This window comes from Geotrypetes seraphini, chromosome 1 (assembly GCF_902459505.1).
Source record: "Geotrypetes seraphini chromosome 1, aGeoSer1.1, whole genome shotgun sequence".
Classification (NCBI taxonomy): domain Eukaryota; kingdom Metazoa; phylum Chordata; class Amphibia; order Gymnophiona; family Dermophiidae; genus Geotrypetes; species Geotrypetes seraphini.
Genome location: NC_047084.1, coordinates 433873110 through 433900111, shown reverse-complemented (window position 1 = coordinate 433900111; position 27002 = coordinate 433873110). Strand labels below are relative to the sequence as shown.

At 41.0% G+C, this 27002-nt stretch overlaps 1 protein-coding gene across 3 annotated transcripts in view; it reads left to right on the top strand.

Moving 5' to 3' along the window:
- FOCAD (focadhesin) overlaps positions 1 to 27002 on the top strand; it is a 471722-nt gene that overhangs the window by 47560 nt on the left and 397160 nt on the right. For 2 of the 3 annotated variants that reach the window (XM_033919495.1, XM_033919513.1), the window contains exons 4-5: positions 3607 to 3761; positions 18018 to 18122. In XM_033919495.1, coding sequence (XP_033775386.1) covers positions 3607 to 3761; positions 18018 to 18122 — 260 coding nt within the window. The remainder of the gene's footprint in view (positions 1 to 3606; positions 3762 to 18017; positions 18123 to 27002) is intronic. The other variant, XM_033919504.1, reaches the window with a different exon arrangement.

The window sequence follows — 27002 nt, the reverse complement described above, 5'->3', positions numbered from 1 at the left end:
ATTCCATCACTTTGGGGCCTGTGCCGAGGGCACTCAGCTTATTTATTAGATGCCTGTGTGGAACATTGTCGAACGCTTTGCTAATATCTAAATACACCACATCTAGCGCACTCCCTCTATCCAGTTCTCTGGCTACTTGGTCAAAGAAATTGATCATGTTTGTCTGACAAGACCTGCCTCTTGTGAATCCATGTTGCCTCGGATCCTGTAATCCACTGAATTCCAGAAATGTCACTATTTTAAAAATGTTTCCATTAATTTACTTACCACAGAAGTCAGACTTCTGGCCTGTAGTTCTGTACTTCTCCTTACTTCCACTTTTGTGGAGAGGGTCCACATCTGCTTTTCTCTGGCCTTCAGTACTACTCCCGAGTCTAAAGATCAGCCAGCGGAGCCACCAGAACTTCCCTAAGTTCCTTTAGTACCCTCGGATATACACCATCCGGCTCCATCACTTTGTCCACTTTTAGTTTAGCTAGCTCTTCATGCACACAATCCTCTGAAAATCGATCAAGGTCTACCACACCTCCATCTCAATTTGCATTTTTCTTCTGCGGTCTCGCTTCAGCTGTGAACACAGAAATATTTATTAAGTAATTCAGCTTTACCTTTATCAGCTTCTACATAATCCTTCTCTTCACCTTTGAGTCTCATAATGTCACTTTTGCACTTTTTCCTATCACTAATATATCTAAAAACATTGTCCCCCTGTTTTACCGTTTCAGCTATTTTTTCTTCCATTTGCATCTCTGCTTTCCTGACTACACAACTAGCTTCTCTTAACTTTTCCAGATATTTTTGCCTAACTTCCTCTTTGGTGATCTTTTGTAGTTTATGAAAGCTAACCTCTTTTTTTTTTTTAACCTTCTGAACTACTATGTTTGAGAACCAGAGCGGCCTTCTTTTCCTCTTTTATTTACTTTACTTAAAAAATGGTTATGCCTGTTGCTTTCCTACTTCTTCCAGATATTCCCATTCAGACAATCCGCCATCCGAACATTGTGGTTGTTGTTTTTTTTTAAGTCTAGAGCCTTTACTTTTGAATGAGCTCTCTCTATACCTGTCATAAAATTAAAGCACTTAACTTCGCTTCCTTTGTGGTAGACACGCTTGAGATCATTTACTCACCTTTGCTTACTAAATGGTGGGAAGGCTGGAGAGAGGATTGCTTATCATGTTGACTGCCATATAAAACTTTTTCAATAAGGTCAACAGACCCGCAGAACCTAACTCAATGAGTCTTGTCTCCTGATGACGCTCTTCATGAAACATGGTGTTGAGTTCTGATTTGATTCAACAGGAGATTGATTATGAATGTGTTATAATTGCTATGGACTGTTACCCTTGGTGACTTTGTGTCACCTGAAATCTGGACATTATACCATTGCCATATCTGTGATTGCAAGAACATTCCTATTTAGGACTGAAATCTCTAGGTTGTTTTTTTATGCTTGTAAGGAGGGGTGGTTCTAGTGGGTTTGTATGTTTAGGGATTGTGGTTATACTTGTGATGTGTTATATTTATATAATAAAAATTATTGATTTTGTTTGATAAGAACATAAGAATTGCTGCTGCTGGGTCAGACCAGTGGTCCATCGTACCCAGCAGTCTGCTCACACGGCAGCCCTTAGGTCAAGGACCAGTGTTCTAAATGAGTCCAGCCTCACCTGCGTACGTTCCAATTTAGCAGGAACTTGTCCAACCTTGTCTTGAATCCCTGGAGGGCGTTTTCCCCTAAAACAGACTCCGGAAGAGCGTTCCAGTTTTCTACCAATCTCTGGGTGAAGAAGAACTTCCTTACGTTTGTATGGAATCTATCCCCTTGTAACTTTAGAGAGTGCCCTTTCGTTCTCCCTACCTTAGAGAGGGTGAACAACCTGTCTTTATCTGCTAAGTCTATTCCCTTCAGTATCTTGAATGTTTTGATCATGTCCCCTCTCACTCTCCTCTTTTCAAGGGAGAAGAGGCCCAGTTTCTTTAATCTCTCGCTGTACGGCAGGGGTGTCAAAGTCCCTCCTCGAGGGCCGCAATATAGTCGCGTTTTTAGGATTTCCCCAATGAATATGCATGAAATCTATTTGCATGCACTGCTTTCATGGTATGCTAATAGATCAAATGCATATTCATTGGGGAAATCCTGAAAACCCGACTGGATTGCGGCCCTCGAGGAGGGACTTTGACACCCCTGCTGTACGGCAACTCCTCCAGCCCCTTAACCAAAGCTCTTATAATATACAGACATCTTTAATGAGAGTGTAAAATTAAAGCACACCATGTGGTGATCACTGGATGCCAGATAATCATGTACTTTCCTCTTTTGTAAGAACTAAGTCTAGTATGGCCCCCATCCCGTGTGAGTTCCATTACCAACTGCTGGAACAGTTCTCCTTGTAGAGAATCCTGGATCTCCCTACTTCTAGAAGACCCCGCAATAGGAATTCCCCTAATCAATATCTGGCATGTTAAAATCACTTATTAGTAATACTTCTCCTTTTACAGTTATATTCTGAATGTGTACTATTATATCTCTTCATTCCTCTCATCTAGTCCACTTTGATGAGGTATTACAAATGTTGACTTCTGTTATGGGATGACAGGATAAGGCTGCCAGTTACTACAGGAGATGCAGTATCTTGGATGCCAAGCCAAGAATTCATTATTACAGAGTTTCATACATAGATTGAAAAGGGTGATTTTTATCGATGCATGGGAGAGAGAGAGAAGGAAAAGCAACTCTATGTCCTGATTGGTCAGGAAGAGTAAAGTTGGACATGTCCTGATTGCTCAGGAAGAGTAGAGTTGGACAAATGACCTTCCAGTGACATCAAAGGTCAATCAAAATCCAAGGTTTATTTGAAAAGCACCATAAAAAAGAGACTCGACATGGACCATGTTTGCCTCAGGAGTCATAAATCTTATGAGTTTCTCCACACGGTGGAGATCAGTTAGTGCCTTTATGGCACTATGTTGTGCCAATTAGTTTAGTGAAAAAAAGAAGTGCTTCTATGTTTTCACTGCAAAAATTGTGTTATCGAATAAACCTTGGATTTTGTTTGACTTCTGGTGTCTTTGAAAGGTCATTTGTTCAACTCTTAAGAAAAATTAGTCATGAGATGGAAAACATCCTATTGGAGTTTTGAAATAGGAAACAGAAACTTTGATTTGTCTCAGAAATAAGTTTGATTAGAGCCTGATTTAAAAATATAGCAGAGCTCCTCTATGTAAGATCCTAAATGTGTCTTCTAATTTCAGTTAAACATAGGAGCTTAAACTTTCAGCTGGAAATTCACTTAATTTAATCACTTAAGTTAGACTTTTAAATTTAGATTTGCTATTCATTTATGAGCCTAATTTAGGTGCCTAGTACTGAAAATCATTGCTAAGTTACTAACTTTTTCCTTGCCTTGAATTTATCCCCATTGTTATCACTTTTTAAGCTTCTAACTTTAAGAGCCTAGTAAACTTAGCACAGATTTAGGAACTTTGCCCTAACAAATATTTAAAAAGACTAATTTAGGAGCCTAACCTCTCAAAGGGGCCATTTTATTAAGCTGCAGTAAGAGATAAGCTTAGAGTTACACCTGAATTCCTTATTTTCATTTTAGACACCTGCGTTAAATGCATTGTGGGAGAAATGTTGCAGTGATCATGTGGTTGTGAGGACCGCTTGCTGTGAGGCCCTGGTAGCACTTGTTGCCCAGAATCATGCAGACTTCAGTTATGTGCTTAATGGACTCCTCAACCTGATTCCATCTGCCAGGTAATGTCTAAATAAGATTATTTCAGTAATGTGTGTTGCATTTTTAAAACATTACACTTAAAGTTCTCAGAGAACCCTTAACTACCCTATGCATCAGTTACTGTGATTCCATCTCTGACCCCTCCTTACTCTTTCATCTCCATTTCACTTCCCACACTACATTCTCTCCCTTTGCTTTCAGAACCAGTTGTGTCTTCAAGTAGCTGCCTTTCCTCCATTATTATTTCACTCCCCCCCCCCCACCCGAACTTAGGGAACATATTATTTATAGTTAGTTGTCCTAAGTACCAAGACATCTAAATAGGTTATTTTCAAAAAAAATGTTGGATGTTTAGCAGTTTCAAAAATGGATGTTTCAGCACCCCAATTTTTGGACATCTTGTGGGAAATGTCCATAATTGGACTTAAATGCACTATTGAAAATGCTTCTCTACGTGGAAGGCGAGATTTGATAGGGAAGAAAAAGAGCATATTAGTCTCCAGCAAATAGAGGAGTCACTGGGGAGTAATTAGGAAGTTTTTGACCATTTCCGAATATAAAAATGTCCATGTTCAAAACGTCCAAATCAAGCCCATTTGAACATGGGAGGGGCCGGCATTTTAATGGACTGGCCAGGGCAGTGAGGCACCTTAGGAGGCACTGCTTTGAACTTCACATAAAGGGTGCCAGAATCCCCTTTTAGTGTATGGTCAGCTGTCCAAAACTCCCCCCAAACTTACTATACCCACCTATCTACCACCCCAATAGCCCTTATGGCTGCAGTTGTCACCTATATGGCAGTACAGTAGGTTTTGGTGGGCTCACACATTCTACCATAAATGTAGTGGTTAGAGTGACTTATGAGCTTGGGTCTTCCTTGCTATGGTTCACTAGCCCACCTACCAGGCTATGTAAGACACCTGTGTGCTGCTCTATTAGGCTTTCCCATACCAGGTGCTGCTGTTCTAGACACATGTATGTACTGTTTTCATTTACATGTTTGTGGGGTGGGAGAGGGTCAGTGACCATTGGGGGAGTGTGGGGGAGCCATACTTTCATCTTTCTAGTGGTCATCTGGTCAGTTTGGGTACTTTTAGGCCCTTATTCACTTTTAAAACTAAATTAACTTTGAATGTCTAAATGATACCATAGATGTCATGAAAAAGGTTTGATTATCCCTGCAAGATGTCCAAGTGTTAAGCCTGCCCAAAACACACCTCTTACATGCCCCCTTAACATTAGGTGTCCTGGAGGGTAAATGCCCTGCAAGACATCTAAAAAAAATTGATTTTGAAAATTGGCACTTGGAAGTTTTGCGATTAAAGCATCCAAGTGCTGGTTTATGCCATTTTGGAGATTTTTCTCTTTTGAAAATGACCCCCTTAGTTGTTAACTTTTCCATCTCCCCCAATATTACTAGTCTGTTTTTCCAATTATGCATTGTGGGACTAAATCTATTTTCCAGTTCAAGAATTAGTCTGTTAAAGTACTTGCGTATAGTATATACAGATCACACTGATTGTACCCACAAAAAGTCAGTATACCAAATCCACACCCTTTTAACATCTTTCTTACTTTATAAATGATCATTCTAGCCAGCTTCTCTTTTGCTTCTATTTCCAGGTTTATAAAAAGCCTGTGGAGTTCTTAGTAATCAACAGTTAACCCAGTTGCCATTAAGGACCATTACTCCTAGGGTATAAATCCAATAGTTTGATTCTATGGGAGATGCCTTTGATAGTAAGTTCAAGTTCAAGTTTATTATTTGATAAATCGCCTATATAAAACATTCTAAGCGATGAACAATTTAAAAACAGCTTATGGGGAAACAGACAATCTTAAAACAATTTAAAACAACATTTTAAAAAACAAATATTAAGACAAGGAAAAAAAAAATCTGGATGTTTATAAGGTTTCTTTATACATGTGGTTTAGTGATAAACAAGATATAAAAGGGAAAAGGGAAAGAAAGTTACAATTATCTCAGTCAGAAAAAACATAAAGAGGGTAAAAACACAAGGAAGGGGGGGGAAAAAAATAAATAAAATTATTTTATAGAAGTGTACATTGGCTTGAATGGTTAGTTAGTAAAAGCATCATTGAATAAAAATGTTTTTAAAAGTTTTTTAAAAGAGATGAGATCTTTTTCTTTTCTGATAAAGAGTGGCAGAGCGTTCCTAGTTTGAGGAGCTAAAACAGAAAACATTTCATTTCTCCTTGTACCCACTATTTTTAAAGACGGAACCGATAGGAGATCTTGAGATGACGATCAAAGAGATCGAGGTGAATGATGTGGAATAATCATTCTAGATATGAACTGTGGTTTGTTAAATGATAGTACTTTGAAAACTAAAAATGCAATTTTAAAAGTAATTCGATGATTAATAGGTAGCCAATGGGACTTGATCAATAGCGGTGTAACGTGGTCATATTTTTTTGCTTTATGAATGAGTTTTATTGCAGTGTTTTGAATTATTTGAAGTCTCTTCTTTTCTTTTTGCGATACATTGAATAACAAAGAATTGCAGTAATCTAGTTTAGAAATGATCATAGAATGGATAAGTATATTGATGGATTTAGGTTCTAAAAATGATGAGATGGATCTTATCAAACGGAGTTTATAGAAACAAGATTTAACAGTTTGGCTAATGTGATTGTGAAAAGATAAATTAGTGTCAATGATTACGCCTAAAATTTTTAAGGTAGATACAGATTCAATTGGGGTATTATCGAGTGTAAATGAGGAAATTGGGGTGATGTCTTTTCTCCAAGTAAAAAGCATAGTTTGAGTTTTCTGTATATTTAATGACAGTTTGTTAAGGCTAAGCCAGTTTTTTATTGTGTCCAGTTTGGTATTAATTGTTTTAATTTCTTCATCTTTTTCGGGGTCAAGCGGGTGAAGAAGTTGAATGTCATCGGCATAAGAAAATGAAGTAAAGCCCAACGATTGGCAAATAGTAAGTAGAGGAGAAAGGAAGATGTTAAATAAAAGTGGTGACAGAATAGAGCCCTGGGGTATTCCGAAAGATGAAGAGTAAGAGGTAGAGTGATCTTCTTTAACTGTAACAGTGGAGGATCGATTAGAGAGAAAAGATGTAAACCAGTTTAGAACCTGTCCACTAATGCCTAAGGATTCCAAACGATTAAGTAAGAGAGCGTGATCGATAGTGTCAAAAGCCGCAGATAGATCTAAGGAAAAAAGGGCAACCGATTTATGATGATCTAGGTAATAATGGTTATGAGGCCTAACATTGAGTATTCTGTATTGTGATGTTTGCGAAATCCCGTTTGATTAGGGTGCAGTGCGTTTGATGATTCGATAAAATCCGAAAGCTGTTCGAAGACCAGTTTTTCAGTTAATTTTGCTAAGAAGGGTAAATTTGAGATTGGGCGGTAGTTGGATACGTCATTGCGATGGATGTGTGTTTGAAAGCATCCTCTACATGGATTTTATTTTTAAACACTAAAGCAGAATTAGAGAAGAAACCTAAAGAGGATCTTTGATAGTAGTTTGGAAAAATGGGCCTTTTTAGGCTCATGTGTTGCTGATTTGTAGTCTGCAAGAAGCTTCTTCCAGGTGGATTAGTCCTCTCTGCTTTGTGTTTTGCACCATGCTTTTTTCTACTTTCCTGACTTTCCTTTTCTTTTCTCTCAAGGCTTCTGTAAACTATGGAGCTGAAAATGATTGTGGGTTTGGATTCATTTCCTTTACTTTTGCAAGACTTTTCGTAGAGTGATTTAATATCCGTGTGCCAGGCTGCTGCTTTTTCTTCTAGGGAGCTTTTCGTGGAGCCTATGTCTGTCATTAGTTTAGGGATGTTGAGGGAAAAGGTTTTTAGGTGGACAGACTTGGGGATCAAATATAGCTTTGGACTATGGATTTTCCTGGTGTTGGTTGTGTTCTGGGTTATTGCTTTATTATAATTATTTTACTTTATTTTTAGTATTTTAATTAGTATTATTTTAAATGCATTTATTTTACAACACTTTGCTGCTTTTCTTGAAGGTCAATTAATCAAATTTATTAAACTTAGATGTTTATAGACATATATTGGACAGTTCCTTTGATAGGCAACTAGATGACCAAATGATCACAACAATGTAATAGTACATTTAAAAAGTTGAAATGTATTAAAAAAAGAAATCTTCGAATATCAAAAATGTAAACACATTTGGTTCAAAACCAGGTCCTACCACTTAGAAGAAAGTTTAGCCTTCTTGTACAATCCCACTTTATTCCGAGACCAGTGGGTTATTTCCATCTACCCACCAGGACTTTGTAGGAAGCCTCAAATTTCAGAGACTTAAAAGCCTATCCCTCTTACCTTAGCACTGACCCTCTATGAATCAGTTTTCCTTCCTACAAGCCAGGCTGTAGGAGCTTGTCTTTTTTTCAGTCTTTGCGTTTGCGGATATCGCCCTCGTGCTGCGGAGTTTCCCTATGGAGACAGATCTGACTGCGGGAAATCTCAGACCTCTGGAAAAGTCTGCTTCTAGAGGGTTCACTGCCTGTCAGTAAGCCCTCTAGACAGCCTGCACATTAGATCGGGGCTCAGGAACCGTGCACTTGGGAGATTGCTCACCCCAGGTTCATCTGCTAGTGGGTCAAGCGCAGGCTGTATGGTTCTGTGGAGGCATGCCCGGGATCGGTGCCAGACTGTGTTCCTTCACCAGGTGTCTGCACAGTGTGTTCAAGGGTGGCAAAGGGTGGCCGTGGAAGTCCAGCCGGTGGGGCATTCAGAAGACTTGAAGTCCAGCTTTCCAGCTCTCTATGGCAGAGGATCTCCCTGTAAGCTGTTTCAGCTCTGTATGCAGTGTTTTCCCATTTAGCACATGGAATTGTGAGTACAGACTGACAGCCTGAATCAGCGATTGGGGGGGGTATCTAAAAGGTTTTTTGGGTGGTTTCTCTGCACGCCCTATCTCCCCACCCCTAAAATCCTAAAATTGCTGTTTTTGAGGGCTCCCTGTGTTTTTCCCGGGCTATTAGTGAAAATCGGCACTCATGGCGGCTATCATGGATTTTCCCCGATTTGATTTTAAAGTTATTTTTAGTACTTGCAAGCTTTGTTTTTGCAAGAAAATAACATAGATGACCTCCCCAGGGTAGGATGTGATGGATTCATGCCTTATTTGCGGTGGATGGCTGTCGGATGTGCAGCCATGTTCCACATGCACTGCGGCCCACAAGGGGTTTGAGATTTGCCCGGATCCAGTGCATTCGACCTCTGAAGAGGGTCTCCCCATGCCTTCTGCCATGACACCTGTGAAAATGGCATCGGTGGTCCTGGGAGTGCATAGGTGACGCTACGGCAAAATGCAAGTGTGTTTCGGTAGCTAGACCTCATAAATCCTCCAAACATTCAAAAACTAAACCGCAGGAGTCGGCTCTCACCGCAGAGGATGGGTTTTCCCTGGATTTCATTAATATGATGTATCAGGTGTACTTTTGCATTCTCACAGTCTGCAACAAGTGGATGAGAACTTGACGTTTCTCCTTCGTTTAGGCCAGTGTTCTTCAGTGGAAGGTTTAGGGGTGATTGGTAGCATGTAGAGATCTCTAGGGCAGCTTTCATCATTCTGACTACTTTTTCTGCTACTTTTTTTTCTCTCTACCCAAGCTCATGACAGAAAGGGGTAAATGCACGGAAGGAGAAAGCTGCATCCTTGAAGGACAAAGCTTCCCAATAGCACCACTTAAAATTAGATAAAACCATCCCTATTTCTCCCTTTGTGTCAACACTGACAATTGTATTCTTTTATTTTTATCCTCCAATTGTGCATCAAACAATCTACTGCACACCACCTTGGTATTTAACACATGCACTGAAGAAGTACGTGCCAACATGTTCTTTAAGATCTGAAACAGTGATGCGATTGTTAAAATTATATTTAAAAACAAAACAAAACATGAAAATAAGGGGATTGAGATCTAAACAAAGACATTATTACAACGGGTATGGGACAAAGAGAAAGAGGGGAGAAGGGAAGATTTTAATTACATTGTAAAAATGAAAATAAAAGGAGGGGAAGAAGGGAAGGATAAAACAGGAGGAAAAAATGGGTCAATGGTATTTCTTTCACAGGCTTTTAAGATCAAACATGTTACCCGGAAAGGCTGTCCGTTGTCTCCTCTTTTCTTTATCCTATCGTTAGATCCCTTGATCCAGGATATATTACACAATTCAGAGATATGAGGGGTTGCGCAGGGTTCTCATGAGTTTAAGATTTCGGCCTTTGCCTTTTGGTTCATTTAACAAAACCACAAACCTCTTTATCAGCTTTGCTGGAGACGATAGCTGAATATGGGGATTTTTCTGAAATTAAATCTTGAAAATCGTTGGCCCTTGCTATGTCCCCGAGTGTTCAGCATTCCCGGGATGGTCCGTTTCCTTTGAAATGGCAGGAGCGGGCTTTTCAGTATTTAGGTGTGCAGTTGACTCCTTCTACATCAAATCTGAGAGAGATCAATTTAGGGTATTTGCTGACCTATACAAAACAATGTTTTGAACGTTGGAAACTTTTTCCCTTAACAGTACATGGTAGGATCCAGCTTTTTAACATGATTGTTTTTCCAAAATGTTTATATGTTCTGCAACTTCTATCAATTTGTGTATTGTAAAAGGATTTGAGGGCACTGTATAAGATTATTTCCACTTTCACCTGTAGGGGTAAGAAGCATCATATGTCTTTTTGTTTCTTAATGGATGCCTAGCGGCATGGGGGGATGGGGATCCCAGATGTCCAGAAATATAATCAAGCTTGCTTGCTCTGTTACCTTGGAGATTGGATATTGGGCCAGTCGGTCTTTACTTGTTTTGATAATGAAGCAACTTATTATCGTCCCTGGCATCTCTCTTCAGTTTTACATGCTTCTCACTCCTCTCTTCCTCCTCATTTATGGACCAGTGTGTTATTAAACTCTTTGCAAGATGTTTGGAGGATGGTGGTGAAATTGCTAGATGGATTTCCCTGAGATATTGTACCAGTTGCCCATGCAAGGGAATTTGCACTTTTCACCTGGTAGAGACAATGCCAGCTTTGGGTGGTGGGCGTGATTGGGTTTTATTTTCTTATCTTACATACTACAAGCCGATGGATCGTTGGAACCATGGAGGGTATTTTGTTGGTGGGAAGGAATCGTTGCAGGGGATTATTTTGCCTATATCCAGCTGCAACATTATATTCGGTCCTTGGATACACGAGCTCTTGGTTTAAAATTGGGTGTGAAATTACGTTCTTTCTTTGAGTTGTCAGAAGTGATGGGTGTCTCTGTGTCTTGGCTTTACAGGGAATTGCAGGCTCATTCAGCGGGAAAACCATGGGAGGGAGTATGTGCAAAATGAGGCCTGGAGCTGGAAATTTCTCCGGAGGGTCTAGACCTTGGTTGTCTTTTAAATGTATCCCTACTTTATCTGTGAATGCGGGGTGGCGGGAGTGTCAATTCCGCATGCTACATCGGGCTTATTTCACCCGGGAACGTCTCTTTAAAGTGGGCTTTGTTGACTCACCTGATTGTGAAAAATGTAAGAAAGGGGTGAAGTCCTTTTTCCATGCTTTTTGGAGCTGTTCAGTGGTATGAAGTTTCTGGCAGAGAGTAGTTAGACATTTGGAGGGTCTTTTGAGTCTGACTTTGACATTTTCCCCAGCTGGGTTTTTATTAGACAAGTATGAGGCTTTCCACCTTATTAATCATTTTCAGCAGCTTTTTGTTTGGAAGGCAGGGATGTTGGCTAAATGGGTGATTCCAGGTCTGGACTGCTGATGATCCTCCTTCCTTTTGGGCTTGTTGGAATTGCCTACACGCTCTCATGTTGATGGAAAGGGAACAGATGCGTACTTCCTTTAAGCAGAAGAACATTTCCTTGAGAATCTGGGGGCCCTGTTTATCTTCTTTGTCTTGTAGGGCTCGTAGTTTAGTACTCAACTCTTTTTGATGCTCTGATCCAGGGGAGAGAGATTCCTCCTGCTCGTCAACGGTTTGAGGCTGCCACGGTGGAAGAGGTTCTCCCCCATCCCTTTTCTTTTTCTCTTTAATCTGTTTGGTCACATTTATGGTTTCTGTGGCTCTCCCTTTTTCTTCCTAGAGGACTGGGGTTTCTAAGGAACCAGGGCTTTGGCTAGCTGTAGCTTTCGTTTTAGTTTGGATGTGTTGCTGACATGGGGGGGGGGGGGAGGGAGAGGGCATTGGAGGGGGGATTTTCTTTTCTTTTCGTTTCTGGGGGGAGGGAGATATCATAGTTGTTGTGATGTGAAATTTGATGATATTACTGATGTTAGTATTTTTTGGTCCTGTTTCCGTTTCTGGTATGTATTGTAATATACTCCTCTTGTTGCAATCCTTTATCATCAATAAAAATTGTTAGAACTTAAAAGGATACAGACAGCAAGTTCAGTTGCAGGTCCACTATTGTGGAACCAGTTGCCAGGTAATTTGAGATTAAGTAGGGAGTTAGTCTTTTAAAAAGGAATTGAAAATGTACTTTTTGTACAAACTTTTTTTCTAGAGCTAAATGTTGTGAAATATTCCTTTTTGATTGAAATGTCTTTGTGAGATTTTATATTTGAAATTTTAGAAGAGGGATAATGTAGTAGGGTTACTTGTTGCAGTTTGTTTTGTTGTGAAGATTATGTGAAATATTATGTGTTTGTTTTATTGTAATCCACCTAGTTTGTAGGTGAAAATAATTTTTTTAAATAAATAAATTTCTCAGTAGACGAAGAGAATGCTTTTGGAAATGCCCACCTTCTTTGGGATATCCTCAATGAAAAGTTTGAAGGCAGGCTAATAGGGTAGATGCCATTGACAGATATTAGTCAGAAGTATCGTGGCCTCACATGAGAAGATATTTGTCACCTCTCTTTCAGCTTACTTGGCTCCAGTGTGGCCCCAACTTAAAATTTAGTGAAGCCTGCTGGTTTAGAGATTACAGTCGACTCCACCTAAGTGTACGTCGGTTAAGCGCATGCTTTGGTTATCTGCAACCTACCACCATGGTCCCGTTTTTTTTTACATTAAAGTCAATGGACATAAACTCCGGATAATTGTAAATCTGATAAGTACACAATCCGCTTATGCGCACTAATGTTATAGGTCCCACCTCTATTCGTTCATGTTATGTTCACTCCGGTTAAAAACAAATCACGTTCTCACGTTGATGATCCACATGTTTCGGATCAGCAGTCTAGGACTGGCCAGGTGTTCGAACTTTCAAAACAGCACCATGGCGTTTCGTGGAGAAAAACCTTTGTCTTTGGCTGAACTTATCTACCATGCTGGACAAAAGTCATTGTCTTTGGCTGAACATGTCGATGTCTTAAAGAGACTTGACCAAAGGGAGAGTCAGGTCGCCATTGCAAAACATTAGCATTCATCCTAGCCATATTTCTCGGATTCACAAAAAAAAAAAAAAAGCAAGCCATATTGAAAGACTGGCAAAACAACAGCAATCCTACCAGGAAACGGAAAAGAATTGGGAAGGCTGGAAACGTTGAACAGGCGTTGCTGCGATGGTTTGCTGAAGTTCAAGTTCAAGTTCAATTTTATTTGATGAATCGCCTATAACACTTTCTAAGCGATGTACAATTTAAAACATCATATAAGATAACAGACAATATTAAAAACAAAAATTCTTAACAAACTTTTTTTAAAAAGCAAAAATTTATAACATACAGTGTTAGAACTTAAGGGGTTACATCACTAACTAGGTACATTAGGGAAAAAAGGGCACAGTTACAATTTTCTCAATCTAAGATGGAAGAAACATTAAAGGTAAACACATAGGGAAGGGGCAAAAAAAATATATTTAGAAGATTAAAATTTTGAGCTTGAAAAACAACAATTTTTTAAACAGAATTTTAAATCTTTAAATAATAAAAGCATCTTTAAATAAAAAGGTTTTTAAAGATTTTTTAAAGGAATTGAGGTCTTTTTCTTTTCTTATATAGAGGGGCAGATCATTCCAAGTTTGAGGTGCTAAAACGGAGAAAATTTCATTTCTTCTTGTGCCTACTATTTTTAGAGAAGGGACTGATAATAGATCTTGAGATGAGGATCGAAGGGATCGAGAAGAATGATAAGGAATAATCATTTTGGATATAAATTGTGGTTCATTAGATGCCATAGTCTTAAAGATTAGTAGTGCTATTTTAAAAGTAATTCGGTGGTTAATGGGTAGCCAATGGGATTTGATCAATAATGGGGTTACATGGTCATATTTTTTTGCTTTATGGATTAGTTTTATTGCGGTGTTTTGGATAATTTGAAGCCTCTTTTTTTCTTTTTGCGGTATATTGAAGAGTAAAGAGTTGCAATAATCTAGTTTTGATATTATCATAGAATGAGTAAGTATACTAATGGATTTGGGCTCTAAAAAAGAGGAAATAGAACGTATAAGACGGAGTTTGTAAAAACAGGATTTGACAGTTTGGTTGATGTGGTCATGGAAGCTAGAAGTCGTCAACTGCCAATCATTGGGCCTCTGCTGATGGAGAAAGCAGCACAGCTATCTGAAGAACTGGGCATAGAAGACTTCAAAGCAACAAACGGATGGCTGGAGAGGTGGAAGGTTCACAATGGCATAAAATTTAAGAAGCAGCATGGCGGAAAACAAGACGTAGATGAGTTTGGTGCAGAAAGATGGGTCATGGAGGTGTTGCCATCAGTCATTGGTGGATATGAACCATGCGATGTTTTCAACACCGATGAGATGGGCCTGATGGAACATTGGCTTTCAAACGCAGCAAAACTGTTGGCTTCAAGGTGCCAAAAGAATGATTGAAATTGCTGCTCAGTTACAATCTGGACAGTAGTGAAAAGCTCGAGCCACTGATGATTGGGAAGAATTGAAATCCTCGGTGCTTCAAAAACATTAAACGCCTGCCAATTGAATATGAAAGCAACAAAAACGCATAGATGACAGCGCCACTGCGGATTGAATGGTTGCAGAAGCTTGACAATCTGATGAGAAGGCTTAGGAGACACATTGTAATGTTGTGTGATAACTGTGCAGCACACAGCAATGACATATGACTAACTAACATTAGACTCGTGTTTCTGCCACCAAAATGACATCTTTAATCCAACTGATGGACCAGGGGTTAATTGCCAACTTAAAACATTATTACAGGTCACTCGTTCTAAGATATGTGATGGCGGTGATTGATGCAAGCACGGAATCCAGACCCCAAGCTGCTGAGCTCGCGAGGAAAATGACGGTGATCAACTCTCTTCACATGGTACGGGAGGCATGGAGTCGAGTCTCATCATCCACAATTTGAAATTGCTATCGATGGTTGAGCTTCATTCATGCATCTGATGAGACAACTGAAGCTGACACTTCGTCCATCAAATTCCCAGTTGGACTCTTGCCACAAGAGTTTGAGCTGTATGTCGCCGTTGACAACGATGTGCCCACATCATCTGACAGCACTAATTCTGATATCTGTACAGTCATAAAGGACACTGCAGACAACTAAGAGTCTGATGAGGACGGAGATACTACTGTGGTCATCATGACTAATGAAACACCTGTAGAGATTGTTTTCTTCTCAGACGCGCTGAAGTCCCTACACATGCTGCGTTGTTATCTGGAGATAAATGGATGTCACGACTATGGCCAGTTTTACAGCATGAATAGTCAGATACGCAGCCTGAATCGTGCAATCTGTATGCAGAAAACAATGACTGATTATTTCAGTAGAATGTTGGTTTAAAAAAAGGTTTACAGTGTACTGTATTGCATTAGACGGAACAGTGCTGTTTCTAAAACTGAACCGTGTAGAATTGTTTTACATGTGTTTTATGTTAAATAAAAGTTTTATTGCATTTGACTTCAGTGTACTGTGATTTTTCATGACTAGAAAGTGGTACTCCGTTTAAGCGCACGTTGTGGGCCGGGCCGGAGGCCTTGCACTTAAGTGGAGTTGATTGTATAAGAAAATAGTTTATCCAAAAGGCCATGAACATATTAGGCACGTGAAACTGCATTCCACATGGATTACTTGGATGCCATCTTGGCACCCATTTACAATTTAAAGATGAAACCAAATCCTCAGTTAAATCGGAAACTGCTTCCAAACTGTCATGATGAGCTTACAGTGGGAATTAGAACCAGCTAGAAAGTGAACTTCCTGAAGAAAACAAAATGCTATTCTGTAAAAACTTGGCATTAAAGGCTGGGTGAATATACAGATTTGGAATGTGACATTTTACAGTGGATTTTTTAATAGATTATAAGGGATTAACAGCATTATGTCATTTTGGTTTTAAACATCCTTGGTTCTTTTATCAAGCACTACAGTTTTCAAGGGTTCTTAAGAATCTTATTGAACAGCTAACAGGAACATTGTATTGAAGGCACAAAGCCTTTTGATTTTGTCTCTTGACCTTGATAGAATTTTTTGTTTTTTCAAATATATTTTATTGCTTTTTTAAAGGAAATACAAACTCACAGAATGCAATGGTGTACAACAACGTAGATTGAATACCAATATCCATCCCAACTTCACCATATACCAGATCTGTGTCCCCCCCCCCCTTCCCACCCTCCCACCCCCAATCCCCAATCCCTACTGAAACAAAACACATATGCAATCCAGTGCAGTCCCTTCAGATAAATTCAAACATTCAATATATGACTACGTGCTCTAGGCGTTAAAGTGTCCCAAAAAGGTGTCCAACAAGTGCAAAATGACCGTCCCTGAGCAGTGTCCAAGGATGGAAAACAGAGCCTCTCCATAGAAGCTTGGTGAATCATTAACGTACGCCAGCGAGAAAGTGTCGGAGAGTCTGCAGTAATCCAGCAAAGCAAAATCGCCTTTTTCCCCAACAATACCGCTCTTGACAGAAAGCTTCGAAATCTTTTGGTGCAGACAGGGGAACACAATCCAATGTAAATAGCATTATCGGAGCTAGTGTAAAGTTGTAAGTCCACATGGTTTGAATATGCACGATGAGCTGATGCCAAAAGGCAGTAATCCTGGTACAAGACCAGAACTGGTGACCCAAAGTAGAGGGTGATTGGAGACATTTGAGACATTGGTCAGACGTGCACATTTTAGCACGAAATTGGTAGGAAGTAGACCTGTAGAGTCTGTGCAGAAATTTGTAATTGAGTTCAAACAAAAGCACATTATGAGTCACCCGGGCCGCACGAAAGGTCCCCCTGCGGATCATAGAAGCAGTCACCTCACAAGGAAAGTCCTGAGTCCATCGGAAAGCTTTAGAGTCATAAGATGGTTCACCCAACTGTTCCTGAAGGTGACGATGATGAAATCGCAAAGGAATTGGTACCTGAGCCAATAAACTCAACGCCTCAGAGAGGGATTCCATACAACGATCAGTGAGGGAAGCACGCGGCAAGGAGTTCACATAAGAAGAAAGCTGAAGGTAAGAAAGCCAGTCTGTGGGCCTCCAACCATGGTCGCATTGAAGTTCCTCAAACGTTTTCAGAGAACCCGAGGAATGAACCAGTTGAAACACATATTGATTAGAGCATGAAGTCCACACCTCAGATGACACTGGGTCCAGTCCCGCTTTGAATGCTCCGTTGCCCCATAAAGGTAAGTAAGGAGTCACCTGGAACGTGATCCGAAGTTGATGACACAGTACTTTCCAGAGACGTCTCAAAGGCATGAGGAAGAGATCCCGTGCAGAGGAAGTCTTTGGTAAGGTAGGAACATAAAGTAAATAACTAAAATGGTAAGGAGCACAAAGTAAAAGTTCCTGAGCAGAGGCAGAAAAATGTCCAGTGCCTCAAAACCAATCATTCAAATGTCTCATCTGACACGCCCAAGACAGCAACCTAAGATTGCGGAGACCAAATCCACCTCGATCCCGAGGGCGGGCCAGATGAGACAAGGATAAACGAGCTCTCCTCCCATTCCACAAAAACTTTTGTAAACTCTTCCCAAGCAATTTATCATGCTGAGCAGACAGTAAAACAGGGATCATTTGGAATACATAGAGCCATTGAGGCACCAGCACCATGTTATACAATGCTATTTTACCCAGTAAAGATAGTGGATAGACCCTCCAATTCTTCAATTTTTGAACTGTTAGAATCAGAGGGTCTATGTTGAGTGAGTACAATTGAGTGGGATCTGAAGAAATCAATATACCCAGGTATGTAATATGACCTGTCGCCCATACTAGAGGAAAGGTACCCCGCCATTGTGTCACCTTGATAGAATTTATACTAAGCAATAAATGCTTCTCTCAGAATAATTTGATGTAATATATATCTAATGAAATGCAAATATTTATTTTGTTAAAGGAATATACAAGGATTAGTGAAAAGTATTGGAAAGCTTTTGCAGATGCAAGTCCTTAGAACTGAGAAACATGAAGCTGGTTTGTCCTTGAACTCTTATGCAATCAGGTAAGTTCTGCCTTGGTATTGATAACTTCCACACAAACTTAGGACAACAACTTGTGCTGGTAATATGCAGGTTCTCGTCTTTAAAAAAACAAACACATCCCCAATTTGCTCATTAAAGCCTATTTTCTTTGAAAACTGGCAAACAAGAAACATTTTTTAAAAAATCAGATATTTTTTTATTTTCTACTTGTGGGGTCCTTTTACTAAGGGGCTCTAGCCATTTGTAATGCCACGTATCTATCTAACAAGGGTGTTGAAATATGTTAATTAACTTCATGCTGAATATGAATTAAAAACTATTGAAAAATGAAATACGCAAATAAACTGAAGAAATTGAATAAACTGAAAAAATGAATGAACTAAAAGATAAATAAACAAAAAAAAACAAAAAAAATGAACTCCCATCTATAGTAGTGTTCAGTCCTCTAGGTTTCAAAGTGCCTAGTCTGAATATCCAACATGTCTCCCGTTGGAGAAGTCTTCTCTGTCTATCATCACTCCGGATGCTCGTTGTTTCCTTATCAATACAAAAACATCTGAGTTCTGAAAGCTTGTGTTGTAATTGTCTACAATGCTCTGCTAGTGAAGCGTTTGGTTTTACACATTTGATATTTGATTTATGTTCTATCATTCTCGTTTTAAAAGGTCTAGTTGACATCCCCACGTAAAATTTATTGCACGGACAGGAAATAACATATATGATGTGATCAGAGGAACATTTCAGAAAGTGTTTGATGGAGTATGTTTTCCCATCAATTGGATTAATAAATTCTTTTTGCGATATAGTAATGTTGCAAATACTGCATGCATTTAAAATACTGCATGCAAATACTGCATGCATTTAAAAAATCCAACTGGTAACACATTTCTGTCATCATAATTGTCCATGTTGTGTACAGTAGGAGATAAAATGTCCTATAAATTTTTATTCCTTGAAAATGCTATGCGTAAATCCAAATCTTCAAACATGGGATGTGTTTTAATGATCTTCCAATTGTCTTTCAAAATACTAGCTATCTCATTGCCTTGAGTTGAATATTTTAATACGCAAGTCAATGTATCTTTTGACTGTCCCTGCTGTGAACCTTTTCTTGCAGTAACCAATCCCTGTGATAGTATTTTGCTCATTTGAAAGCTTTCTTTATAATATTTTTGGGGTAACCTTGACTTTCCAATTTTTGCATCAAAATTTGAGATTGATGTTTAAAGTTCTTTGTTGTAGAGCAATTACGTTTTAAACGCAGGAACTGAGAGAACGGCAAATTCTTTCTTAGACTGTCTGGATGACAGCTAAGAAAATTCAAAAAAGTATTCCTGTCTGTGGATTTCACGTGGACATCAAAATTAAAATGATCTTCTTCTTGAATAATCTTCAAGTCTAAATATTCCAACTGGTTCCTTGAATAATGCATGGTAAATTTTAAGTTTGAGTCATAAGAACATAAGAACATAAGAAGTTGCCTCCACTGGGTCAGACCGAGGTCCATCTCGCCCAGCGGTCCGCTCCCGCGGCGGCCCATCAGGTCTGCGACCTGTGAAGTGGTTTCTGACCACTTTTATAACCTACCTCAAGTTCTATCTGTACCCCTCTATCCCTTTATCCTCCAGGAACCTATCCAAACCCTTCTTGAACCCCTGTACAGAGTTCTGGCCTATCACTTCCTCCGGAAGCGCGTTCCATGTGTCCACCACCCTCTGCGTAAAAAAGAACTTTCTAGCATTTGTTCTAAACCTGTCCCCTTTCAATTTCTCTGAGTGACCCCTAGTGCTTGTGGCTCCCCTCAGTTTGAAGAATCTGTCCTTATTTACTCTCTCTATGCCCTTAAGGATTTTGAAGGTTTCTATCATGTCCCCTCTAAGTCTCCTCTTCTCCAGGGAGAACAGCCCCAGCATTTTTAACCTGTCAGCGTATGGAAAATTTTCCATACCTTTTATCAGCTTAGTCGCCCTCCTCTGCACTCCCTCGAGTACCGCCATGTCCTTCTTGAGGTACGGCGACCAGTATTGAACACAGTACTTCAGGTGCGGGCGCACCATTGCGCGATACAGCGGCAAGATGACTTCCTTCGTCCGGGTGATGATGCCCAGCATTCTGTTTGCTTTCTTTGAGGCTGTCGCACATTGCGCCGATGGTTTCAGTGATGAGTCGACCATCACCCCCAAGTCCCTTTCCAGGTTACTCACCCCTAGCAGTGTTCCCCCCATTTTGTAGTTGAACATCGGGTTCTTTTTCCCTACATGCATGACCTTGCATTTCTCCACGTTAAAACTCATTTGCCACTTTTTTGCCCAGTCTTCCAGTCTCGTTAGGTCCTTTTGTAGGTCTTCACAGTCTTCCGTGTTTCTAACCCTGCTGCAGAGTTTGGTGTCATCAGCAAATTTGATAACCTCACATTTTGTCCCCGTTTCCAGATCGTTAATAAATATATTGAATAGTAGAGGTCCCAGCACCGACCCCTGCGGAACTCCGCTCGTGACCCATTGCCAATCTGAGTATTGGCCCTTGACTCCAACCCTCTGTTTCCTGCCCGCTAGCCAGTGTTTGATCCATCGGTAGATATCCCCTTGCACCCCGTGGTTCCACAGTTTTTTAAGTAGCCGTTCATGTGGTACCTTGTCGAAGGCTTTTTGGAAGTCAAGGTAAATGATGTCTATGGATTCACCCTTATCCATCTGACTGTTTATTCCCTCAAAGAAGTACAGCAAGTTCGTGAGGCATGACCTTCCCTTGCAGAAGCCATGCTGGCTCGCCTTCAGTTGTCCATTGTTTTCTATGTGTTCGCAGATTGTGTCCTTTACCATTGCTTCCAGCATCTTTCCAGGAACCGAGGTCAAGCTCACAGGCCTGTAGTTTCCCGGGTCACCTTCTTAAAGATGGGCGTGACATTTGCTATTTTCCAGTCCTCTGGGATCTCCCCAGTTTTTAGGGAGAGGTTACATATTTGGCGAAGTGTCTCTGCTATTTCGTTTCTCAGTTCTTTTAGTACCCTTGGGTGGATGCCGTCCGGGCCTGGTGATTTGTCGCTCTTTAGTCTGTCTATCTGTCTGAGGACATCCTCTTTGCTTACCTCTAGTTTTACCAGCTTTTCGTCGTGTTCCCCGTTTATAATCGCCTCGGGTTCTGGGATATTGGATGTGTCCTCTCTGGTGAAAAATTTGTTTAACCTTTCAGCTATCTCTTTTTCCTCCTTTATCGCTCCTTTCCTGTCTCCGTCGTCCAGTGGTCCCACTTCCTCTCTGTCTGGTTGTTTCCCTTTCACATACCTGAAGAAGGGTTTGAAGTTTCTTGCTTCTCCTGCCAGTCTTTCCTCATATTCTCTCTTTGCCTTCCTGACCTCTCGATGACATTCTTTCTGGTGTCTTTTGTGCTCTTCCTGGTTTTCTTTTGTTGGATCCTTTTTCCATTTCTTGAAGGATGATTTCTTGTCACTTATCGCCTTTTTAACTGCAGATGTTATCCATGCTGGGTTTCTAGTTCGATTTTTTTTGCACCCTTTCCTAAACCTTGGGACGCACAGGTCTTGTGCCTCAAGCACTGTGCCTTTAAGCAGTGTCCAGGCTTCCTTTACGGTCTTCACCTTCCCTGAGTTGCTGTTGAGCTTTTTTCCTACCATTTTCCTCATGTCCTTGTAGTTTCCCTTTCTGAAGTTGAGTGCTGTCGTTTTGGTTCTTTTCACCTTTGATGTTCCCATGTTTAATTTGTACTGGATCATGTTGTGATCACTGTTCCCTAATGGTGCTATTACCACCACTTCCTTTGCGGGTCCTTCTAGCCCGTTGAGGATTAGGTCTAGCGTGGCATCTCCTCGCGTTGGTTCCGTGACCAGCTGCTCCATGAAACAGTCCCTTATCGCCTCTAGGAATTTAGTTTCTCTTGTGCAATTTGAGTGCCCAATGTCCCAGTCTATTCCCGGATAGTTGAAATCCCCCATAACCACCACCCTTCCACTTTTGCACTCCTGCCTCATTTCGGCCTCCAGTTCCAGGTCGTTTGCTTCTGACTGTCCTGGCGGGCGATAGTGCAATCCCAATTTGATGTCAGCTCCTTCCCCTCCTGTCAGCTTAACCCATAGTGACTCCAGACTGTCCGCCCTTATTGTTGTTTCTGTTCTGGATGAGGGAATGGAGTCCTTTATATACAGTGCTATTCCTCCCCCCTTTTTGTGTGCTCTGTCCTTCCTGTAGAGTTTATACCCTGGAAGGGCCACATCCCATTTGTTGTCCTCTGTCCACCATGTCTCTGTGATTCCTATTATGTCTATGTCCTTATTTCCGGCTATAACTTCTAGCTCCCCCCATTTTAGTCCTTAGGCTCCTAGCATTTGTATATAGGCAATTTAAGTCCCTGTTTGTTACCTTTTCTTTTGGATCTACTCTTGATTTGTTGCTCCTGCTGGTCTCCTCACGTGTTGCCTCCTGTGGTGTGTCTATCCCGTCCTGTGCCCGCTTTTTTGTTCTTTGATAGCCCTCTGGGTCCTGCTGTTTCCTCCTTGTCTTACTCTTTATTTCTAGTTGCCTCTCGGGTCCCTGTGCTGCATCTTTGGGTTTATGTCCATAAAGTGTCCATTTTGTCTCTAGTCCACTATCGCCATTTTCTGTTTCAGTATCCTTGCTTGATACTGTGGTCCGATGTGTCGAGGTCAGATCGACTATCGGCTTTCCCCTTGTTATCAGTTTAAATTCATGTCTATGCAGGTCTGGATGTTACGTGCCAGCATCCTCGTCCCAGCCGTGCTCAAATGCAGTCCGTCTCTCCTATAGAGCTTGTTTTTCCCCAGGAAGGTTGACCAGTTCCGTACAAAGAGGAAACCCTCCTCGTCACACCATCGCCTCAGCCATCCATTTGTTGCTTGCAGCTCGGTCTGCCTCTTCGCATCTGCTCTTGGTACTGGCAGGATCTCTGAAAAGGCTATCTTCCCTGTTCTCAGCTTCAGCTTCCTCCCCAGGATCTTAAACTGCTCGGTCAGTGTAGTCATGTTGAAATTCCTTCTGCTGACGTCATTTGTTCCGAGTCACAACTGTTCAACCACTTTGTAAACCGGTATAAATCCTCCTCTGTACCTCTCCAAAGCATTAGTACATCATCGATGTATCTAAACCATCTACTAATGCAAATCTCAAAAGGAGAATTTTGTATCCAAACAGACTCAAACTCAGCCACATACAAATTGGCTACTGAGGGAGCAAACACTGACCCCATCGCTACTCCTGTTTTCTGTTTGTAAAATTTTTTGTTATACAGGAAAAAATTTTCTTTCATTGCTATTCTTGCTAAATTCTTCCTCTATATTTGCAGATTCAGTACTTGTGACTTAGATTATTCACAGTTTTTAGCTTGCTGACTCTGCCCCCATGACATCATCTTGGAGTGCCGAGAAAGATCAGCACTTTTTTTCATTGTGGTCGGGCAAACATTAGCATCAGAGAAAAGTGTGCAGAGAGAAAGTTCAGCACTTTTTTTCAGTGTGGTCGGGCAAATGGTAGTTTCGGAGAAAAGTGTTCAGAGAGAAAAGTTCAGCACTTCAGCGTGGTCGGGCAAACTAAAGGAGGTGGGAAAGCTTGTGTGCCTAATTAATCTTGCTGTTGTTGCTAAGAGGATGCAGAGAGAAAGTTCAGCAAATTCCATCATTGGAGAAGTGTGTGAATGTGAGTTTTGCTGCAACTACACCAGAAATACACACTACCTGAATCAGGTATTGTCTCTCCTTCAGGAACAGGTCATGTTTCCCTCCATATTTGCAGCATGACTACAAAGTGTAAGGCTCCTATTACTACTTAAAGTGCTACTAAGAGGGGAAAAAAATGAAGACTTTACCAGAAAAGGTTGAATTATTGGATATGTTTTGTAGAGTAAAGTCAGCCTCCACTGTTGGCTCGGCATTAATGAATCTACCGTTAGGTACATAAAGAAGAAGGAAAAGCTAATCTGTGAAGCCTTTGCTGCAGCTACACCGGTAGGTGTGAAGACATTTCATGTTGTATGAGATAGCAATCTCTGTCTTGTGGAAACTGCAACATTTATGTGGGTGCAGGATTTATGTGGGAGAATTCCTGTAGACTCTTGTGTTGATAGGAGGAAAGGCAAAGTCTTTGTATGATAACTTGAAAAAAAGGGAAGGTGAATTGTCACAATCTACAAACTTTCAGACCAGTAAAGGATGGTTTGATAAGATTACGTAATATGAAAGTGACAGGAGACACTGCAACTGCTAACCAAGAATCAGCTAGAGAATTCCCTGCCACCTTTAAGGAAATTATTGAAGAGAGAATATGAACCTGAGTAGGCATTCAATGCCAATGAAACTGCTCTATTTTGGAAGAGATTGCCACAGAGGACTTTCATTAACAAAGAAGATAAGCAAGACCAGGCTTCAAGGCTGCATGGAATAGATCAATGTTTCTCAATACACGGTACACGTGGGCCGCTTGTTGGGGGTTTGTGGCATGGCTGCCGCAGAAAATATTTCCTGCCCTTCTGTTGAATCCGCACTTCCGCTGCCAGGGATCCCTCCTTGCTGCCCGCTCCACCCGCTGAAGCAACTGCTGGGATCCCTGCCTGCCCCTCTTCCCTCCCTCCTAAAACCACCCACAAGGCTTCCCTCTGATATCAAAGATGTCCTCAGAAGAAAGCCTTCCGGGTCAGGTTCCTAGTTATCTCCTTGCCACACTTGCTCCTTCTGCCTTCAGCGACTTGTTAAAGGCGCACACAGTCGGCATCGGTTCACATTCTGCATGTAGCTGACCCAGAAGCCTCTCTGACATCAGAATTGACGTCGGAGGGAAATCTTGTGGGTTAGCTTGTACATCGTGTGAATTGCTGCTTGCGCATCCTCCCAAGAAGTCGCTGAAGGCAGATGGAGCGAGTGTAGCTTGAACAAGTGAGGGGACATGATCTTTCCAGGACAAAGGCAGAAAGGAGGGAGGGGGAAGGAGCGCTTTGGGGCATTGGAGGGGCATGATTCTGGGACAACGGTTGGAAGGTAGGGAGGGGGCACAAACTCGACTCGGAAGGAAGGGAGGTGGCATGAACATGGGATACAGAAGGGAGGGAGGAAGGAAAGGGGCCCTAACTTGGGACGTAGGAAGGAGGGAATGGAAAGGGAGAATTGTTGAGCGTGAGTGAGAGGGAAAGAGATGGTGCAAATGGTGAAAGGAAGAAAGAGGAAAATTGGGCATAGAGGGAGAGAGGAGTGAGGTAGAGATGTATGGGGAATAGAAGGATAACAGGGAGAAATGTTGGATATGGTGGTGGCGAGAGAACAGAGTGACATATTGAAGTGGGAGGGGGAGGAAGAATGCAAGGGGGGAATGTTGTACATAGTGATGGAGGGAGAGATGTGGCATTGTGCTGGAGAGGGGTGATAGAAGGAGAAATTGGCATGGGGCTGGTGGGCAGTGGTGAAAAATGCTACACATGATCCAGGGGATGAGAGATGGAGAAATGTTGGATATGGCAGTAGAGGGGGTGGGAGAGATGCCTGGATCTCTCAAGACAGATGGACAGTGAGAGAGAGTGAGGGAGACATGTTACCAATAGGGGTGGAGGAGAGAGGAAGAAAAGTTGGACTCATGGAGGGACAGAAAGAGATTTTTGGGGAAGGGAATGAGGTCCAGAGGAAAGGAAGTGTGCAGGAAGCGGAAAGAAAGAAATATTGGATGCACAGTCAGAAGGAAGTGCAAACAGACTCTTGAAATCGCCAAACAAAGGTAGGAAAACTGATTTTATTGTCAATTTAGTGATTGAAATGTGTCCGTTTTGAGAATTTTATATCTGCTAACGATATTGTGCACTATATTTTTCTGATTTTCTATAGTTGTTACTGAGATGACATTGCATAATTTAAAGTCATCTGCTTTGACTTCTTTGAAGAAAACCCCCGAATATAAATGATAATTAATATTTTCTCTGCATACAGTGTACTTTTTTAATTTTGTGGTTACTATTATGTATTGATAAGATTACATTTTGTGTATATGAAAAATGGATGGAAGAAATTGCATTAAAATTAGCATTATTATTATGGGGATGGAATCTGTGACGGAGCCTGGGTGGGTCTGGGGTGGGGTACTCGGTTGATATTTGTTAGACTTAGGGGGCACTTGGTTTGACGAAGTTGAAAAACACTGAGATAGACTAACCATGCTGCTTTGTGCAAATGCAGTAGGCCATATAATAAAGCCTACACCAGGGTTCTCAAATTCCCTTATTGAGGGCCGCAATCCAGTCGGGTTTTCAGAATTTTCCCAATGAATATGCATGAGATCTATGTGCATACACTGCTTTCAATGCATATTCATTGGGGAAATCCTGAAAACCTGACTGGATTGCGGCCCTCAAGGAGGGACTTTGAGATCCCTGACCTACACTGATTTATAAAGCCCCCGAGCCTTGAAGGGAAAAGATAAGTTCTAGCTTCCTGTTTACTAGATGCACAACAACAAGGCTTAGACAATGAGAGCAATGTTCTTTGAGTGGTTTCATCCTGAACTAAGAAAATACCTTTCCAGTAAGGGAAGGAAATTCAAGGTTCTGCTGCTATTGGATAATGTCCCGGACACCCAGAACCACATTAATTCCACACTAAGGGCATTGAGGTTGTCTACATGCCCCCCTAACACAGCATCTCTCATTCAGCCTTTCAACCAGGGGTGATTATAAGGTCACACTACACATGGTATCCAATGGAGAGGATTGTCCATGCAATGGAAGAAGACACCAACATGGAGAACATCTTGAAAATGTAGAAAGACTTCACTATCCCCAATGCCATTGTAAGGAACTAAGTATATCATTATTTTTTCTTTATGAATTGGGATAACAGGATTAGTGAGACAGATGCTAACTTTAAAATGGAAATGTTTAAGTTGGACCCAAATATG